The 18,592-nt window shown below is 48.2% G+C and overlaps 2 protein-coding genes across 9 annotated transcripts in view; one reads left to right on the top strand and one right to left on the bottom strand.

Annotated features, from left to right (window-relative positions):
- Nucleotides 1–2,662, top strand: part of NUMB (NUMB endocytic adaptor protein) — a 96,895-nt gene extending 94,233 nt beyond the window's left edge. For all 7 annotated transcript variants that reach the window (XM_075152003.1, XM_075152000.1, XM_075152004.1 and 4 more), the window contains one exon: nucleotides 719–2,662. In XM_075152003.1, the coding sequence (XP_075008104.1) occupies nucleotides 719–1,428 (710 nt within the window). In that variant the 3' untranslated portion in view covers nucleotides 1,429–2,662. The remainder of the gene's footprint in view (nucleotides 1–718) is intronic.
- PAPLN (papilin, proteoglycan like sulfated glycoprotein) overlaps nucleotides 1,933–18,592 on the bottom strand; it is a 77,936-nt gene continuing 61,276 nt past the window's right edge. Inside the window, exons 16-27 of one of the 2 annotated variants that reach the window (XM_075151996.1) lie at nucleotides 17,929–18,232; nucleotides 17,688–17,805; nucleotides 16,858–16,987; nucleotides 15,000–15,648; nucleotides 14,103–14,240; nucleotides 12,545–12,669; nucleotides 11,462–11,600; nucleotides 9,890–10,027; nucleotides 9,112–9,239; nucleotides 8,415–8,523; nucleotides 6,909–7,084; nucleotides 1,933–6,350 (exon numbers count right to left, since the gene is read on the bottom strand). In XM_075151996.1, coding sequence (XP_075008097.1) covers nucleotides 6,175–6,350; nucleotides 6,909–7,084; nucleotides 8,415–8,523; nucleotides 9,112–9,239; nucleotides 9,890–10,027; nucleotides 11,462–11,600; nucleotides 12,545–12,669; nucleotides 14,103–14,240; nucleotides 15,000–15,648; nucleotides 16,858–16,987; nucleotides 17,688–17,805; nucleotides 17,929–18,232 — 2,330 coding nt within the window. In that variant the 3' untranslated portion in view covers nucleotides 1,933–6,174. The remainder of the gene's footprint in view (nucleotides 6,351–6,908; nucleotides 7,085–8,414; nucleotides 8,524–9,111; nucleotides 9,240–9,889; nucleotides 10,028–11,461; nucleotides 11,601–12,544; nucleotides 12,670–14,102; nucleotides 14,241–14,999; nucleotides 15,649–16,857; nucleotides 16,988–17,687; nucleotides 17,806–17,928; nucleotides 18,233–18,592) is intronic. The other variant, XM_075151997.1, reaches the window with a different exon arrangement.

Genomic DNA, 18,592 nt, shown 5'->3' with positions numbered 1-18,592 from the left:
ATGCTAAGTGTTGAACATTGCAAAAGAGTTTCAGAGGTTAACAGCCTGAATTATATATGGAAAGAGTAAGGGAAGAGTGAGTGGAAATGGAGGAAGAATATAAAGGAGTATAGTAAGTACAGTTTACATATCGTGTCGTAATTTGATTAGATGTATTGCCTTAAATGTTCATGTATATCACAGTGAGTACTCACACTTCAATTCAATGTGTATGGGACAGAAAAATGAATGTTGTCTGGAACTCCCAGTACTATTACATTACTGTCCTTTAGAAGGTCAAGCCTTAATTTAGGAAACAGAGCAAACGAGTCTTAAAAACAGTTTCTTATAGCTTTGTGTTCTCACAGTCCACCAGTCCTGAGCTGTACGTTCAGAAACTGATACTCCCCAGTTAGAGGAATTGGTGGTTATGGACCAGATCATTGCCACCAAGTTATGAGTGCAGGCGGCAGCTTTCCTGCGTGCCCTAAAGTCTCAGATGTCTGCTGTGAAGGAAAAAAAAAATCAATCTGCATTTCAGTGAAGAAACTTTTCTCTACCCCTTCTTGACCAATGTCTTCCTATAACAGAACAGTACCGTGGATGCATGAAGATGCTTCCAGTGTTGGTAGCGGTCTTTCAGCTGTGGAGGGAGGAGGCCTGTCTGTTCAGCCTTTCTAGCTGATGAAAGGGCGAGGAGTGGAAATAACTAATGACTTCTCCGTGTTTTCCTTCCCAGGCACTGAGTGGAGCAGCACCTCCTCAGGTGCGGCCTCACCAAGTCTCTTCCAAGGAAACCACAGACGTACTCCCTCAGAGGCAGACCGCTGGTTGGAAGAGGTCTCAAAGACTGTCAGAGCCCAACAGCAGCCAACCCCAGCTCCAGCCCCGCAGCCACTACTACAGCCTCCTCCAGCAGCTTCCCAGTCAGCACCAGCCTTCCCAGTCAGCACCTTCATTGCACCTCAGCCTGTGCCGGTGGGTGTGGTACCGCCCATGCAGCCAGCATTTATTCCAGCTCAGCCCTACGCTGTAGCAAATGGGATTACCTATGCAGCCCCAAGCGTACCTGTGGTTGGAATCACACCTTCCCAGATGGTAGCCAATGTCTTCGGCACTGCAAGCCACACTCCAGCCCCCCATCCGCATCAGTCACCCAGTCTTGTCAAACAGCAGACGTTCCCTCAGTACGAAAGCAACAGTGCTACGGCCAGCCCTTTCTTCAACCCGCCCGCGCAGCACAACGGCTCTGCGGCTTTCAACGGAGTTGACGGTGGCAAATGGGCTGCAGAGGACAAGCATTCGCAGCCTCCCGCAGCTGCTCCGCAGGTAGACCCGTTTGAAGCACAGTGGGCAGCACTAGAGAGCAAGGCAAAGCAGCGCACTAATCCCTCTCCAACTAACCCCTTCTCAAGTGATTTACAGAAGACATTTGAGATTGAACTTTAAGCAGTCCTGTGGGGGTGGATAAATTGTACATTAGAATAGAGGGATAAAGGGAGCAGAGGGGACTGTTTCTGATCAGTTTGCTTTGATAATCCCAAAGGTCCCTTCAAACAAAAATAAGTTAGAAAGAGGGAGCAATTATGGGGAGGATATAAACATACAGAGAATTTAATGTGCAGTTCTTAAAAGGAATCCTGGAGCCGCCCCAGTCTGCATTCCCTCCTCACTTGGAAAGCTGGAAGTCGAACAGAGCAAAGGCAGGCACCCAGTCCCAAAGCCTGTTCTGCAGAAACATCGATTATCTCACAGAAAGGAAGGCAGATTTTGTACTTGCGTCCTTCTGATGCCCTGTGAGTCCTGGACGTTCCCCCTCAGGGAAAAAATGGGGTGGGGTGGGGGGTGGATGTGGGTGGGAGATTGTCACCTGCTTAGCAAAAGCTAGGTTTGTGGAAAAAGTTGAGCTTCCATTTTGAGTAACAAAGTGAATATTATATGTAAAGAATAAAGTAAAGCCAAAATCTTTATTTTTATGCATTTAGAATATTTTAAATAGTTGGATATTAAAAGCTGTATGAGTTGTAAGTAATCTTGCCAAAGGTTAAAAAAAGGGGGGTTGGATGTAAGAAATTGTACATAAGATTGATTTATCTCTGATTCTTATTGTAAGTAATATTGGGGGGGTGGAAAAAGGGGCTTTAGCTTGTTCTTGTATCTGTTCATTGTAAGTAGCATATTGCAACAACAATCACAACCAATAAGTCATTATATCGTAGTTTTAAATAAAGAAAATTGAAGAACAGTATTGTCATGGTTTGAAAACCATGGGGAAAATTTACTGGTTTTTATTGGAATCAAGCTACATATTATATATAGTATGGGTTTTTTCCTTTCATGTATTGCTGCAGTTTCTTTGTCTTAATCTATTGGTTCTAACACTACTGTGACAACTTACTGTAATCATATCTACATCCTGGGGCTACCTGGGAAACCATTTTATGTTTGTCTGTCAATAGATCTTAAAAGGTTTTTAACTTTGGTTTTATTTTTTTTCCCACTGATTTGTGAAACCTTGTGGTTAAGGCTGCAGCTGGTCCAGGTTCTGCCTCTGGTGACTTGTGAAAACCATCTCATTTTAACTTTACTTTTAAACTTTGGCCTTACAAGCAAATGTAAGTTATATATATTTGTACTGATGATTTATAATCTGCTTTAACAGAAATAAATGTTGGTGGTAGAAGCGCTGTCTGTAAAAGCTTTTTTTTCCCCCCCTTAAGTTTTCAGGATTTGCCCTTCTGGGTATCTTCTGTGTTATTAGGTGAAGGCAGATGAGCCCTGCTTGCCAACCTGGCAGCTTAGTAATGGTGTCCTAACACCTCTCAGTTTGTACACCACGTTAGGTTACCTTGAACTTTAAGGCTGAACTTGCAAATGTCCTTGTGACCCGTATCTATTAAAGCTCTGAAATCGAGGGCTTTACTGAAAACATCAGATTCTGGGTTTGCATCACTCTATTTTCTAACATTGCATATTTACATACAGACAAATATGAAGACACTAACATTCAAGAAGGAAAACTCACTTTGGTTTTCTTTCCCCTACTACTAAAAGGAATGAAGATCCTAAGAGCTGCATGAGAAGACAGTGTATTTTCACTCCTTTTCTGTTCTCTCAGTAAGTTGATACCTACCCTGTTTCTTACTGCATTCTTATGTGCACCATGTAGTTTTAGACGTAAGGAAAAGTCAGACTTTGTAACCTGGAGGGGAAGAAATGCTTCCTTTGTTTGGCCCTAGTTTCCAGCAGTTTCCATTGCCAGGCAAGTACAGTGAGTCTCACAGTGATATGGTCTAGAAAACCAGGGCTTTTTTCTTTACAGATTCTTACCTCTTTTCAGTATGATATGAATAGCGATGGCCAACATTCCCTATGGTATTTGAGTTGGTACCGATGCTTTTTTCAGCTTTCAAAAAGTAAGCAAATATTTGTAGACATTTATAATAGAATAAGCTATACATGCTTTCTTTCTTACTAGGTCCATATCTTTCACAGCAGTGCCCAAAGATCAGCTGAAAATAGACCAGTATAGCTACACCCTTCCCCTGCCCTGGAGATAACAGTAAAGGAGATATGACCTTCCTACAATCCATTGTTTAGGGAAGAAAATGAACATCTTGATTCTCAAATCAAAAAAGTAAACATTCAGTTAAGTGGCACTACATAGAGGGGAAAGCTCAGCTTGCCAAATAGAAGAAATGTAAAAAGACCCTTGAGTTAACTATTGCAGCGATGACACGTATTTAAAGCAGTGAACTGCATGCCTCCAAATAGCATCCTTACTACCATGGTTATGCTGCAGTTATACATCTTGTATAACCATACAGTTTAAATGCAAGCTGACTACACAGAATATTTAAATATTCTAAAAATAGAGCCTCTGACATAGTAGAAAGGGCTATTATAGAACTGGTGCTTATTCTGGGACAAAAGGGTCTGACACACCCACTTCTAACCGTACTCCTGAGCAGGTCCACAGATCCTGACCACCCTCTATGCCTGCCACATGTGAACTGAGAGGGCTTCACTAAGACTGGAATTTACAGAGTCTCTGGTTAGTCCCTGGTCTCAAAAGGCAAAGGCATACCATACACTAAAATACTAAAATACCCCATACACAAAAAAGAGAAGGTGCCGGTCTGAGATGTTAATGCAAAATCACGTACAAACACAATTAGAAGTTCTCGGGACCATCTCATTGTTCTTACACGTCCAATGATGGCAACTTCAAACCTTACACTGTAATGCCTGCAATGAATTGCAGCAGAGGAAGTTTTCCCTAATCAAATTAAAGTGTCTTAACTGCAAAATAAGTATTTTTGTCTTTTCTAGCAAGCAGAATCTATCAGACAACAGAAAGACCCACCCCCAAATAGCTGGTAACTGTCACCTCTCACTCCTTTACTGGACCGCTTCTAGACTTTTCAGTTTGTTCGCATCTTAAAGCAATACCTGTACTGAAGAGAGTGCAATCATTAGGTTAGTAATTCTTATTTTTAGGTGCAGCTGAACTGATTTACTGGATTTAGAATCCAAACCAGCTTTAGGCTGTCAAGCCTGGGGATTTACACCTATGTATTACTGCTGCCCTGAGTACTGAGTCTGGACTGAAGGAGAGGAGAGCGGTGTGAGCACAGCCCCGAATTAGCTGCCTTCCTTAAAAGCCTTAAATTAAAGTAACAGAAGTAGCAGAAGGAAAAAAAAAAAGCCCCAATCCTCCACCCCCCAACCAAACCATCAACACTACTCACCAGTCTACTAGTTTATAGCTACATCTATGCAAATAATAAATGGCTGATGGTGCTAATTAATATGAATAACCCATCCAAGTCTCAGCAGCAAGTTTGGAGTGAGGAAGAGGGGGACTGTTAGGGCTGATGCTAGGGTACAACAATACCGTGGAGGCTGTAAAAAAAATGCTTTTCCTCAGAAGTTGTAATTCCACTTTGAGATACTGAAGACACCCGAGGGCCTTTCCTGGTTTAACAAATCATTATATAATCTCACCTCCCCACACACCTCTTAACGCCTGAAAATTTCTCTTTCAGAGCCCCACCTGCATGCTCGCTGCCACGCCGTGTTAGTCTTGAACTGAAGGATGCTTTTCAGCTACAGCTGTTCTGCATCTGGAAGGCCTCGCTTGTTAGCCCATGGCAGCAGGAATCAGCCCAGGCCACACGCAGAGCCAGGCTTTCCTGGCGTTAACTGAGACTAGAGCAGATCATTGGGAGGTTTGTTCTGGCAAGTCAAATGCCCCTACACGTATTTCTATGTGTATATTATTCGCCTCCCCAAGCTGAAACTCAGCGCAAGGCTACCACTGAGCCCAGCCTTGCAATAAATTCAACAGCACAGTTCTGGTTCAGAAAAAAAAAATAGAATTATCTGCTGAGCCTTCCTACAGCCAGGGATATTTAAACTGCACCATCTCAGAACAGGTAACAGTGTTGGTATATTCATCTAAATTACCCCTAACATCCAGGAAGGGCTAAAAGTGTTCTTCTATTTTGTCTTAAGCTTTCTGTGAAGCATTGCTTCTGCATTTCACTCCAAAACTGATTACAGCCAAGTAGAAACCAAACTGACCCAGCTAGAAATGTGTCTAAGGTCTACCGGAATAAACCAGCTACAGTTACATGACATTACAGCTGCATCCCTAGAGCTAGTAATCTCATAGGACCTGAACGCTAATTTTATATGCATCAAGCTGTTTCTCATGCATTTAGATGGAAAGTGCTCCCCAGGATTGCAAATGTTCATCGCTCATTAGTGCTTTGGTTAAGCCATTCAGGCCCATCTTCAAACAGTTCAGAGATGATTTTTTTTAAGAGCACTTTTCTCTCGTGCTTGCATGAAGAATTGGTCTCTGCCTCTTTCATGCTGGTTATCTGCCTTCTCTAAAGTCACAGCATCCTTACATTCCCAGTGTCATCTTGTTCTGTGAACGACAGCAACTACCCTTAAGTGAAGAGATGGATTGGCTACAGCAAGGCATACAGGCGGGGAAAAAGAATAAACTTGAGGGTGGTGGGTCTCCCACCTTTGAACAGTTACACCCACTACACTCTGTTCAATTCACCCTCTTGAGCTTTCCAGCAGGGCAGAGCTCCCAAGAACAGTTCCATGCAGTCAAAAGACAGAGTTCAGACTTCCAGTCTTGTCACCTGTACTTTCACGTGGCCCTGGAGGTGTCTGTCACCCGCGGTGACGAGGAGGGCTGGCCCCCGGTTGGTAGCGAGAGCAGCTCGCGCAGCAGAAGCTGGAGTAGTATTCGTTACTGCAGAGCTGGGCCTGCAGGATCAGGTCACAGTTGGCGAGGTGGGGCTGGTCCACGCACTCTCTGCTCAGGTCCACAACGTGATTCACAGAAGCTGCAGCCAAGCAAGAGGTGAAGCGGCTGTAAATACACTGCCAGGGCTTATCCTCAGGTTTCGTTTCCCTCCCAAAAGACACAGCACGTTCCTGCTTTCTCCACCCTGCCAGTTCTATGGGGATTGTTTTAAATATAGTCCAACATCAAAGATGAGAGAGAAACTGGTATCTCTGGTGAGATACAGGAGAAGAATGCAGTTTCTGGGGCCGATCTCCTGAGGAGAGACCACTCTACACCCTGTGTAAAGCCAGCTGGATGGTGTCCAGCGTCCAAATACAAATCTTGCAGCCAACTATTTGGTCAACCAACTATGGCATTTTGGCCTCAGGAAGTTAATTAGGCTCCCAGCCCGGTGTGTGTGGGAGGGGTGTTTCCACCATACTGCTTTTCTGCCCAGGGAAAGCAGGGCTCCTCAGGTAGCACAACCCAGGGGCTCCTGCTGCTCCCCAAAGCCCGAGGTCAGCAATGGATGGGCACATGCACTGGGCAGACTTATAATGGCAGCCAAGAGGCAGGCACTGTGCCGGCAGAAGCGGGAAGGACAGGTTGTACTCACTGCTAGGCCTGCTCCTCAGCACTTTCACCTCCGTGCTGGCACTGACGGAGTTGCTGCTGCTGTAGGCGCTGCACGTGTAGGATCCCTCGTCAGCCTCCTGAACGTTGCTTATGATCAGGCCTCCATCCTGGGAGAGGTGGATGTGGTGGCCATCTGCCCGCATGGGGACTCCGTTCCTGTGGTGAAAAACATTTTGTATCACTATTCGCACCCATGGGGGCTAAAGCAGCTCTCTGTGCTCTTTGGGAACTGATGCCCTGTGAAAAGGGTGAATTTTTACAAATTCAGCAGGAAGGAAGAAGGAATCTTCTTTTGCCACGACCTGGCTCTACAATTGGGTAGTAACGAGCCGGAGTGAGTCTGCATCTGTTAGCTCATTGCCTGCGTGGGAGGTAGCTAGCTGAGTGCTCTGTATAAAGACATTGCCCTTTCCGCTATTACACATTTTTGAGGTTTGAGGAACTAAGAGAAAATCCAGGGTGCCTTTCCCTCTTCTCCAGGTTGTGGTCTGGCAGTGCTTGTTTGGCTGGCATTGATAGCAGCGCATATTGCTTGAGGAACATATGGGGTAGTGAGCAATGCGCCCTCTTTCCTCTCCCTTAAAAGTTTGTTTTAAAAAAATGTTTAAAATACCAGCAAGATTGTGTCTGTTCTGTTCCTCCTGGAATACTCTGTGCCCAACAGGAAAACTGCCTGAATTATGAACTCCTAGTTACCAAGGAAATGAAATTTGTTTCACTGAAAAGGGTTTCATTCAGACTCTAAAACTTGCATCGTTTTGTTAACTCAAATACCAAACTTACAGACGGAAGAAAAGCTCTCTTTGTGAGATGGCCCACTTCAGCCCTACCTCTTGGAGTAGAGGGATTTAAACAATTACCATCCATCTCTCTGGATCCTTTGCAAGAAAGCTCCAAAACAGAACTAATTATTTTCAAATAGGGAAAAAAACCCCATCAAACACTTCACAAATTCAGAGTTTCACGGTAAACCACCAAGAGAAGAGGACACAGCTTTTCCTTTACCTTTATTAAAACACTTTAAATTCTCCTTTGCTCCCACTTGACAGTAGTGGGAGCGAACTGTCGCAGCAGGAAGCTGGGAGAAGAGCCGCTGTTATTGCAGGGGGCTAAAATGTTTGCTAGGGTTAGGCAGAGAGAGTTTTATAAAGACCACCTAAAGGTCTTCCTCTGGTTACTCACTTTTAGTTTTTGCTATTGTAACATCACTAGCTTTCCAGCATGGAGCCCTTCTGAACTCCGTGAAATCTTTTCCTCCTCATTTGGCTGGAACGTGAACTTGGTGACCCCTATACCCCACAGGGATCTTGCCCAGGATTTTTAGGGTAACAGGCAAGTTGGTTAGGAAAGGGTAGGCGACGCTAGCTGGGGCTGAGACCTGTGGGTCTCTCTCTTACCTGGCAGGCATTCTGCATTATTATTTGGAGGGTAAGTGAGGCGGTTCAGGAAGAGAAGGAAAGGGAAGTTCCTTCTCATTTTCACTCACCTTGACCACCTTATATTCACATTGTTGCCAGTCACTGTACAATGAAGCTGAGCAGTCCCTCCCTCAGGTACCGTGATGCTTGGCAGAAGACCAGTGATCCTCAGCTCTCCTAAACCAGAAGGGAAATCATCGTTAGCAGGAAGACAATGCCATGCTGCCCCTGCTAGTAGGAGCATTCCCTCATGGGAAAAGTCCAGTGTACGTGATGACGAGCTACGAGCCCCAAGGCTTTGAAACAGCACGTTTGGAGCTATGACACTGTTGCTGTGGGGAATGTGGATTTCCTAAGGGCTTGGCCCAAGCAAGGGCAAGTAGCAGAGGCCTCGAAGAGCTTTTTCCTCCATCTGGCCGCAAGCACGTCACAGGCACAGAAGAACTATCTCCTTAGTTCCTCTTGCTCCTACCCCATTCCACACCAGCGTCCCAGAAACAACACCCTGAGATCACTCTTACCGTGCTATTAGTCCCTCTTCCCAGCTGCCCGGAGCACCACGATCTACCAGACACACGCAGATTACCTTGGGTAAAACAACTCGCTCTTCCCTTGCCCTCAAGCTGCCTGTTAAACATCAGGTGTGAAGCCAAGAGGCACGGCCAGACAAGAAACCCACACTGCCCAGCCCTCCCTGTGTCCCACTTGTGCTCACACACGTGTGTGCGTACAGACATGCCACACATGTCTCCATCCACCCAGTACCTAGAGGTCGGAAGAGGACCTGGCGCTGGTCTTGGTCACGTCCGTTCGAGGCAATGCAGGTAAAGAAGCCGACGTCTTCAGAGCTGACCCGGCTGATCACCAGGGCCCCATCTGACTGCTGCCTGTGTCTGGGGAACAAAACCAGAAAGCGCCTCAGCCTGTGCTTGGGTCAGGATGGGACTCCAGCCACCACAGCCTTGTGCACAACTTCGCAGTAACACTGAGCAGAGGTTTAGCAGCAGCTCAGTTCAACCTGTAACGCAACCCCTGGTCCTCAAATCCCAGCACTACTGCTGTAGACTCTGGAAAAGCTCACTGCTAGAGCAGGCTTCTGGGAGCAGAGGGTGAGAGGAGCTGCAGGAGAGCAGCCCCAGTAGCTGTGGAAGTTCACTGCAGGCACCCTGATCTCTCTCTTTGCCATGAACCTCTGCCCTGGCTCACAGACTAGCTGGTTTTGGCAAATTTGCTTGCCATGTGTCCTCTTTCTGCTAACCTTGTACTTGTTCACACAAGTTTCAGCTTTGGCTCACTTGCAGACCCCGTATCACAGCTGTCCACTCGAGGGTTCAATGTTCAGACTTTGATCTGTGAGCGAGGCTAGGGCAGTCAGGCAGTACAGTCTGGCCCCAATGGAAGAAGCTGGCCAGCATAAAGCAGGACGGGCCCTAGCTGCACGGCCAGCAGCTCCATTCTCTCGGGGAGGGGAAGGCAAGGCAAGGAGGAGGCTCCCCTCCACGTGAACCTGCCTGTGGGTAGGGTGGAGCTGCCTGGAGCTCACCTGGGAGAGGAGAGGGGCTGCCCATCTTTCTGCCACTCAATGGTGAGAGCCGGTGATGCTTCCACTGTGCAGGGCAGTCTGACTCTCTCCCCGACGTTGGCCTCCACTACCGAGGGCTCGCTTTTATCCATTCTCAATCTGCAAAGTCCACAAGCACAGAAAAAGATGCAGAAACTTCCTTGTTCAGCATGTGACCTTCAGCACAAGGCTTTTTTAATCACTAGCCTTATTTTTTGCCTCCAACAGGAAAGGGCGGTCTATGCACTCCCATCAGAGCTCTGATAGTTGCCTTTACCAACATTCACTCAAACATTCAGAAAAGAGCAGCCTCCACCAAATCCTGCTCCAGTTCAGCACAGCTTGGTGCTGCACTCCTGCCAGCCAGCTTAACCCTTTAGAGACAGCAACCCTCTTTCTTAGAGCATCCCCCTGGATAACAGCCTAGGAAGTGTTAACAACATGAGCACACGGCAAATCGTACAAAGTCCTGAACAGGGCAGCAAGCAAGTTTCCCCCAAGGTGCTTGTCTGGCACACAAAAACGAGCAGGTATTTTTTGGGGTGTGAAGAGCCCACTGCAATCACCTGAGTGCACACAAGGCCCAGGAGCTGGCCATCCGCTTCGTGCAGCAGAAAGGCTGAGGTCAGGCTCTCACACCACTCATCTCCTCATGCTCTTTGCTCTCTTATAACTACAGCTAAACACCATTTTAGAAGGGAACTAAACCATGATGTTCCCAGAGTCAAATAAAACATCACCTCCCCCACCCCCATTCTCTGACCTGAATCCTTGATCTCAAAAAACAAAACCAAAGAGCCTTAATTCAATGCTCTTAATTCAATGAATCACTTCTTTCTGCTTTTAGGCAGAAGCAGCTAAGGAGGTTGCTGGGGAGTTCAGCAAATTGGCTGGGTTTTAGGTTGTAAACTCAAAAGAAGGGAGGGATCAGATCATGTTCCCATTTGATCTGGAGCCCCAACATGCTGCATTTAAGGCAAAAATAATTTGTACTCCTTTATTTCTGTGGGGCCTGGAAGCACCAAAGAAACATGCAAGAAGCTACAAAATATGCCACCCAGTACATGAGGAGATAGTTTTGAGTCAAACTGGTTTGTTGACAAAATATTTAAAATAAATGGGTGGGGGGTAAAGTAACTTTAGCTTTTTTTAATATAGGTATGTCTATTTTGTGCTAGTTAAGCAGTTCCTATTTGCTTTCCTTTTTTCCAGAACAGGTTTCTCTTTCTGCCTACACTAACTTGAACAGCTAAGGGTGCTGCCCCTGATATTCCTACTTTCGTTTGAACCTAGCTCCTTTGCTGTCAGCCTCCCTGCGCGTCTTTGCTCAGAATATGCTTCTTTCAAGAGACCCTCGCGGAGGACAGCAGACAGCTTGCGACTGGGATCTTCGCCCGTTCCTGTTGTCAGCAGTTCAGTACTGCTTGCTTCCCAACCGTGCCCCAGAACAGCTGACCCAGGGCCTTTCCAATCTTCAGCTTTTCTACATGAAGAGATGCCATATGGTTCATCAGCTGGGCATGGTGGACAAACTGTTGCTGTATGTGAACTTACCTGTATGTGAATTGCTGATGCACAGGCGAACCGGCTGCCTGTACAACCTTCCTGCCTCTGGATAGCTCTCGATGCTGCTGATTTTCCTTGTGAAGGACCCGACCTCTCTCACCCTCCGCCAGAACAGCGCTCTGGTACTCTATTCAAAATAAAATGCCATATGCGAATAAAAGGACCCTTCTTACCGTGACCTCTTGCATAGGGTTTCTATGAGCTTGGGAGAGCTTGCTGAACTGGAGCCAAAGAGCCCTTCAACCATCTGTTTTCTGGCTGACTAGTGCAGTAAGCCTGCACTGTCTATTAATGAGAGTCACAGACCTGCAGGCAAGCAATTTTGACTCCTTTCTCTCCTCTGTCAGTGAACATGTTGCAGCACCCCTTAGGCCACAATGCCTTCTGCCCCATGGGCCATTGCTGTGACAAAGTACGCTCCAGAGATTGAAGGCTACAGGATGCCTTGCTGGTCCATCTTTTGAGCTTAGTCTGTCTTTTTTTTTTTTTTTTTTTTTTGCTTTTGTTTCTTAAATAAGGCACATTTTTCAGAACAGGGAATCGTTTGTTACCCAGCAGGACCTGTTTGGGCGAAACACAAAACATAAATGCACCAGCACAGACAGTTATGGCAGACTTGTCACATTACAAGTGTGAGATGGAGGACCCAAGAAACTGCAGAAAACCCCTCTTCTGGAGCCTCCTTTCTGGGATCAGGAGGCAGCCGATGGCTCTCAGGGAGGAAGACGTGCTCGCCGTGCTGGAAATGGGGCAGGTTACAGGCAAGCCACAACTCCAGTTCTGGGGTGGCACTGTAGGGGAGGAAGCACTTTAGGGCTAAGGCTTTATGATGAGGCAACGCCACAAGAAGCCCTGCTGCCCCCACACTCCCTCTTGGCACCCCTACAGCAGAGGAGGCCGCTTTGACTAGTTCTGGGGACACTGCTGCCATGGAGTGAAGGCAACGCTGCTAGCACAGTGTGGCAGCAGAGGAAGTTTGCTCCTGCAGCTGGCTTTACTGCTCCTGTTGCCCATAATCGTTAACGAGGAGCCCTGAGCTACCTCTTTGGTCTCAAATGGGAGATAAGTCACCTATGATCTGTAACTGAATCTGCCGGCTCTCTGTCCTCCCGTCAGAAATGAGGCATGTGTAAGTCCCGGCGTCCTCCGGCTTGACGTGGCTGATCACTAAGGAGCTGTCGGACTGGTAGGTGTGCCTGCAACAGGAGCAAGGACTAACTGCCTCTGCCTGGCCACGGACAGCAACTGGCCAAGGCAGAGCAGCCCTTCGTGCTGATGCTACATAAACCATCACCCTGTGGTGCCCTCCCCGGCTTAGAAAAAAACAAAACTCTGTTGACCACAGAGGGGTCACAGGCAGGGGAAATAACTGCGGCAGAAAGGAGGTCAGGAACAGAGAAGAAACTGAGATGGGAAAACAGGGAACTGCTTTCAGCAACCCTCTCCCATGAGGAGGCGAACTGCCCTTCCAGGCAGGAGCTTGAGCCCCAGCAGTCATCTGCAAACAGAAAAGCAGAGCTGGGCTTTTCTTAACTCTGATTTTCATAACGCAAAGTGACTGACTGGCTCCAAACTGTTGCTGGAAACAGACTTCCCAGGAAAAACAGGCTTTAAAAGTAGTTTTTAAAAAAATTATATCTTAGATGGGAGTGCCAGAAACTTCCAGCCAGAGGAACTCGGAGTTATTTGGCTACAAGCTTCACCCTGAACTACTGACTTAGTGCTGCCCCAAGATGAATCCAACAAAGACAACATTTTTCTGTATCATTACCCACATGTCAACTTCCACCAGCGCCTTGTTATGGGACAGCACCAGTTCTGCCCCGTAACACTAGCCAATGCCTCAGTGCTATTGCAGACTGTCTCTGCTTCTGCTGTGCACAGACCAGGTGGACAGTTCGTGCTCTTAGGTCAATACACGGGCTTGTCTCCTGGTTTCAGCTGGGAGAGAGTTAACTTTCTTCCTAGTAGCTGGTACAGTGCTGTGTTTTGGATTTAGTATGAGAAGAATGTTGATAACACACTGATGTTTTAGTTGTTGTTAAGTAGTGCTTATACTAAGTCAAGGACTTTTCAGCTTCCCATGCTCTGCCAGGTGCACAAGAAGCTGGGAGGGAGCATAGCCAGGACAGCTGACCCAACTGGCCAACGGGGTATTCCATACCGTATGACATCATGCTTGGTATATAAACTAGGAGGCGTGGTCCAGGAAGCAGCGATCGCTGCTTGGGGACTGGCTGGGCATCAGTCGGCAGGTGATGAGCAATTGCATCATGCATCACTTGCTTTGTATATTCTATTATTATTACTACTACTACTACTATTTTACTTTATTTTATTTCAATTATTAAACTGTCTTCATCTCAACCCATAAGTTTTCTAACTTTTACCCTCCTGATTCTCTCCCTCATCCCACCTGAGCGAGGGCAGGGAGTGAGTGAGTGGCTGTGTGGTGTTTAGGCTGGCTAGGGTTAAACCATGACAGCTTGTTTATTTATTAATCCTTTTTTTTTTTTTTTTTTTTAATAAGAATGTTAACAGTAAGATTACAAAGAAAGCAGGCAAGCATATTCGGCACTCTGCCCAGCAAGGAGCCCATCTGCTCTACAATGAAGGGAGCTGACCTCACCTGTCAGAGGAGACCGGTCGGCCGTCCTTCATCCACTCCACTCTGGAGAAGGCGGACATGTCTGTCTTGCAGACCAGCTGGATGTTTTGTCCCACGACTGCTGTCACAAGAGAGGGCTTGGCTTCCTCCAGGATGGCTCTAAAAGAAAAAGCGATTCCATTGGCACCTCTGCTGCCCCCCTCTTTTCTGGGTCCTCTAATGTGACTCTGGATGAGTCACCACCACAGGACAAAGCAGGACCGGCTGCCCATTCAGCTCTGAGCAGATGCAGCAGGCAACATGTGGGGAGCGCTCTCCTACATGGCAAAGGCTGCTCTGGACAGACTGAATGCTACAATATCTCCAGAAAGAGAGAGAGTCCTACAACCCCTCTCTTCTGAAGGAACTAGGTTCAGCTCAGCAGACAGACACAGATCAAGTGCAGACACATTTAGGTCTCGCTCTCCTGATTTTCAGGGTGACACTGTATGGATCCTGACCCAAACTCTGCATCTTAAAAGTCTTCCCTAGAACAACGCACTGCTGCTCCATAACTGAGATAAAGGCTCTGAAGTCAGAGTCAGCTAAATTTGTTGGTCAGAACAAGAAAAACACCTACGGATTCTCATTTACAGTGTAAGAATGCCTCCCAGACAAAGACCCCAGGATCCTGCAGTCTTTTCACACACCATACTTCCAGCGCTGTCAGAAAGCAGGGAGAGCGCAAGGAAAGAGACAGCAGATAACTTCAGGGCCTGAATAACTTGATTTACCAAAGGGCCACATGTATAGCCAATCCATTGCACGGTATTCCCAGTTGGCTGGTCCCAGCTGGGGCAGCACTTTCACTCCAGAGGAAGCTGCACCAATGCTTCACAATGAGCTGGCAGAACAGGAAAAAAAACTAAAAATCATCACCTGTGCAGAGCCCGCGCTGGGAATGAGTCCGCAGACACCTGGTGCCCAAACCCCTCCGTCATGGAAACATCTGCTCCGAAAGCCTTATGCCACTGCTTGCCTTCACGGGGCAGCACCTGCTGGCCACTGCTGCTCTGCCTCTCTGAGGGCCCGGGCACTGCTGTTTCCCACAAGTGCGGCTGGCCCAGGCTGTCCAATCTGCTTTGCTGGGTGCCCCAGCGCTGGCTCTCCAGCACACCAGTCCTTGGCAAAGACTCTGGCAGCACCTCGCTTCTCCAGCTGTCCTGTCTGTGGCTGTCTTGTGCGGGGTGTGAAGCCCCATAGGCTCTTCCTTCTTGGCTGTGACTTGCAGACTCTCTCGGGGGTGGCTGCTGACCCTGAGCATCCCCTGTACGAGAGCGGGAGCCGGTGTGCTGGCGTTGCAGGGCTCCTGTGCCAGAAGAGGGCTGGTGCTCCAGAGGACTGACCCCCACAGAGTCGTGGCACGCTTTCATGCACTCCTCCTCTGAGGCAAAGCTGTTTTTATTGCCATGACAGCCGCCGTACCAAAACCGGTTGCACTTGCCAACAACAGTCACAAAGTACCAGCGAGTGGTCCAGTTCGTGCAGGGGCCGTGGGCACTGGGCAGCAGGCATATGACAGGATACGCTACCAAAAAGAGCAGAGCAGAGGGAGATGTGAGGGTCATGAAGCACAAAGGTCCAGGTGCTTCAAGCCACCTACTTAGACGATCTGTGGGCAGGTGGGAAAGTAGGACACCTGAGTTTTGCACCCAGGTGCTTTGAAATTGGGCAGCTGCTCACATGTTTCTTTCTGCCCCCGTTTTGCCACTGGTGGAAGGAGAATCAACATCACAAACATTTCTGAATCTAGATACTAGATGGATGCTTGACGGCCTTTCTCAGGGAATTGTGCAGCTGCGAGGTTGGCTCTGGGGCTTCCTCTCCCGCAAGGGGCATGTGGCTGCCGTTTGCACATTGCCAGCCCACAAAGCAAGTGGATTAGACCCAGTTGTGAAGCCTCGTGCATTACAGAATACCCCTCCACACACTGATACAGAGGAGCACCGCCCAATGTGTCTACAAACTGAGCCTCGTGTTCCGAGTCACAGGTATCACAGCCACATGCTGACAAACACTGGATGCAGGGCTCCAACTGAGGGGTCCTTTGCCAAGCTGTGGTTGAGCGGAGAGGATCCAGAGAGCTCTCCTTTTCCCCAAGGCAGCCCCACAGGGCTGGCCACCGAGCAATCTCTCTGCTGCGGCAAAAGGGCAAGGCAATGCAGCAGCAATGTGCCTGCAGAGGACACAGCTGGGAACTAAAGCAGCAGAGATGCTTTCACCCAACGGCTCTAGTGCCCTCATAGTACAGCAGGCACTGTATTGAACTCGGTGGGCTGAGAGCATCCATGCAGCCCTGAGCAACACCTCCGCCTTCGTGGTAGCTCTCCGTGGGCTGTCTGAAGGCTGAGCAGGGCCCTGATTCCTCAGAGAGGCCCTACTTCTCCTAAACCCAAGTAACTAGTTTGGAGCACTCCAGGCTGCATCAGGGCGTCTTCTCAGGAGCAAACAGCTCCCCAGAAGTCCTACAGACTGACAGAGATCACATAAACGCACTTCTGTCCAACTATCAGCAGAGGACAACAAGAATTTCTGTGGTAGCTGACAGAACTGAACCATCTGGCTGCTTTTCTACATTCCCTCCAAGCTTCCCCTGCCCCAGCCACCAGGCAGAATTTCTTTTCAAAGAGATAATTTTACAGAGAGCAGAGCCTCAACACAGGAAGCTTCCATATGCTACTGGATTCTGTAGGACTCTTCCTATGTTTCTAAACCAAGAAGCCAAAGCATCACTTACGGTAGTTGGGCCTATTGAGACATCCTTCCCCTTCAGGACCTGAAGCTGAAGCGACATTGTCAAAACAGCAGCCGTACACGGAACTGCGGCACTCGCCCGAGGGGTGCTGCTGGGACAAGGCTTGGCTTGCCTTAGAGACAGGAATGGAAGGCCAAAAGTTATCATGCATACATGAGGACAGTAGCACATGCAAGGCACCGTGTCCAAGCTGTTGGCTGCAGAAGGCCAGCTGTTAGAGAACCACTATTTGTTTGTTTGCCTCCTAGAGACTTTCATGCTGGGAAGGGGTGGGAAGCTTGGCTGTCAGCCACGGAGCCAGGGCTGCACTACTCTGCAAGACAGACCTAACCAGCCCAGCAGCAGGCCAGTTTTTTCAGCTGTCCCTACCAAGCACCCCAAGCTATGAGGGGAATTACCTCCCTGATTATTTTGCCCTCAATTAATCTGCAGAGTTGACAAACAGAGGCAATTAATAGCGGCCATGCTTTTCTCATTTTTTCTCCTAGAAATTGGATGGCAGGTTTCTGACCAACAGAAGTTTGATTACTTGGGATTATTCAATCAGTTCTACACAGGATGGTCTTCTACTTCTCACACATCTCCCAACCACCCACTCTGTCCCCTGCTTATGGGGGATCACAGGCGGATGCCCCAGACTGAACAGGAGCGAAGTGGGCCAAAGGGCTTGATGCCATGCCTGCAGTATTGGTTCTCCAGCACTACTGGCAGAGACGAAGCACAAGAGAAACCCACAGTCTGAGTCACGGGGGTCAAATCTGAATCTTTGCATCTGATGGACGGGCTAAAACACAAAGGGTTTTCTTACTTACTATTGGAGCAGCTGCAGTAGGCTGATTTCTGCTCACTTGAACATCACGGTAATATTGTGGGCATCCCATGTTGTTTGGGCCCTGGGCAGCCGATAGCCCATCAGGACAGCATCCATACCTAGAGGCAGAAGGGCTGCAGCAATATCTGACCTGCCCAGCTCAACAGGCGCAGGCCGTACATTTCCGTAAGCCCCCAGGAAAGGCAATGCCTCCCTACGCAGGCCTATCTACTTCCAGCTACCTGTTTCGGTGACAAGTGCTGAAGGGGCAACCTCTCCCCAAAGGGCCTGAAGCTGGAGTGTGCCCATCTGGACAGCAGCCGTGTGGGCTCCGATGACAGTCCTGAGAGCCGGTCCCTGCAGCGGGGTGCTGGGAGAAGCCGACCTGATGGGAACTCGATGAGCGTGACTGGGATTCCCAGCGAACAGGCAACAAGTTGATGCCACGCTCCTTGGTGGATGGGATGTGGTGATTCCCAGAGGTACTACGGATCGTGGAGCTCCCAGGGAGTATCCTTTCATCATCAGAATCTGAGGAGAGAACTCCTTAAAGCATGCAGGTGAGCATCAAAATCTGGTCAGTTGTCCTCATCTCTGCTCTCTTTCACCTGCTCAGGGTTACGTGGCAGGCTTTTCCATACCAGGATCTCACCTGAATATGTGTCTTCTGGCCTACTCTTCTGGATTTGGTCATCCTGAGGTTCTTTTGCTCACTGTCCTGACCATTCTTCCTTTCCATGAGAAACCACCTGCCGCATTACTGTGGTCCCCTCACAGGATCCCTTCCTATGATCTCTTTGGGCAGCGTTTCTCTCAGCCACCACTTAAGTCACACTACCAGAGCCTGGGATCTATATACTGTGTAGTCTCTTCTGCATGGGCACGTTCTGATACTGCTCATTATCA

Source organism: Calonectris borealis, chromosome 5 (assembly GCF_964195595.1).
Source record: "Calonectris borealis chromosome 5, bCalBor7.hap1.2, whole genome shotgun sequence".
NCBI classification, from domain to species: domain Eukaryota; kingdom Metazoa; phylum Chordata; class Aves; order Procellariiformes; family Procellariidae; genus Calonectris; species Calonectris borealis.
Note: the sequence above shows the minus strand (reverse complement) of the source record. Positions and strands in the feature narration are given on the sequence as shown.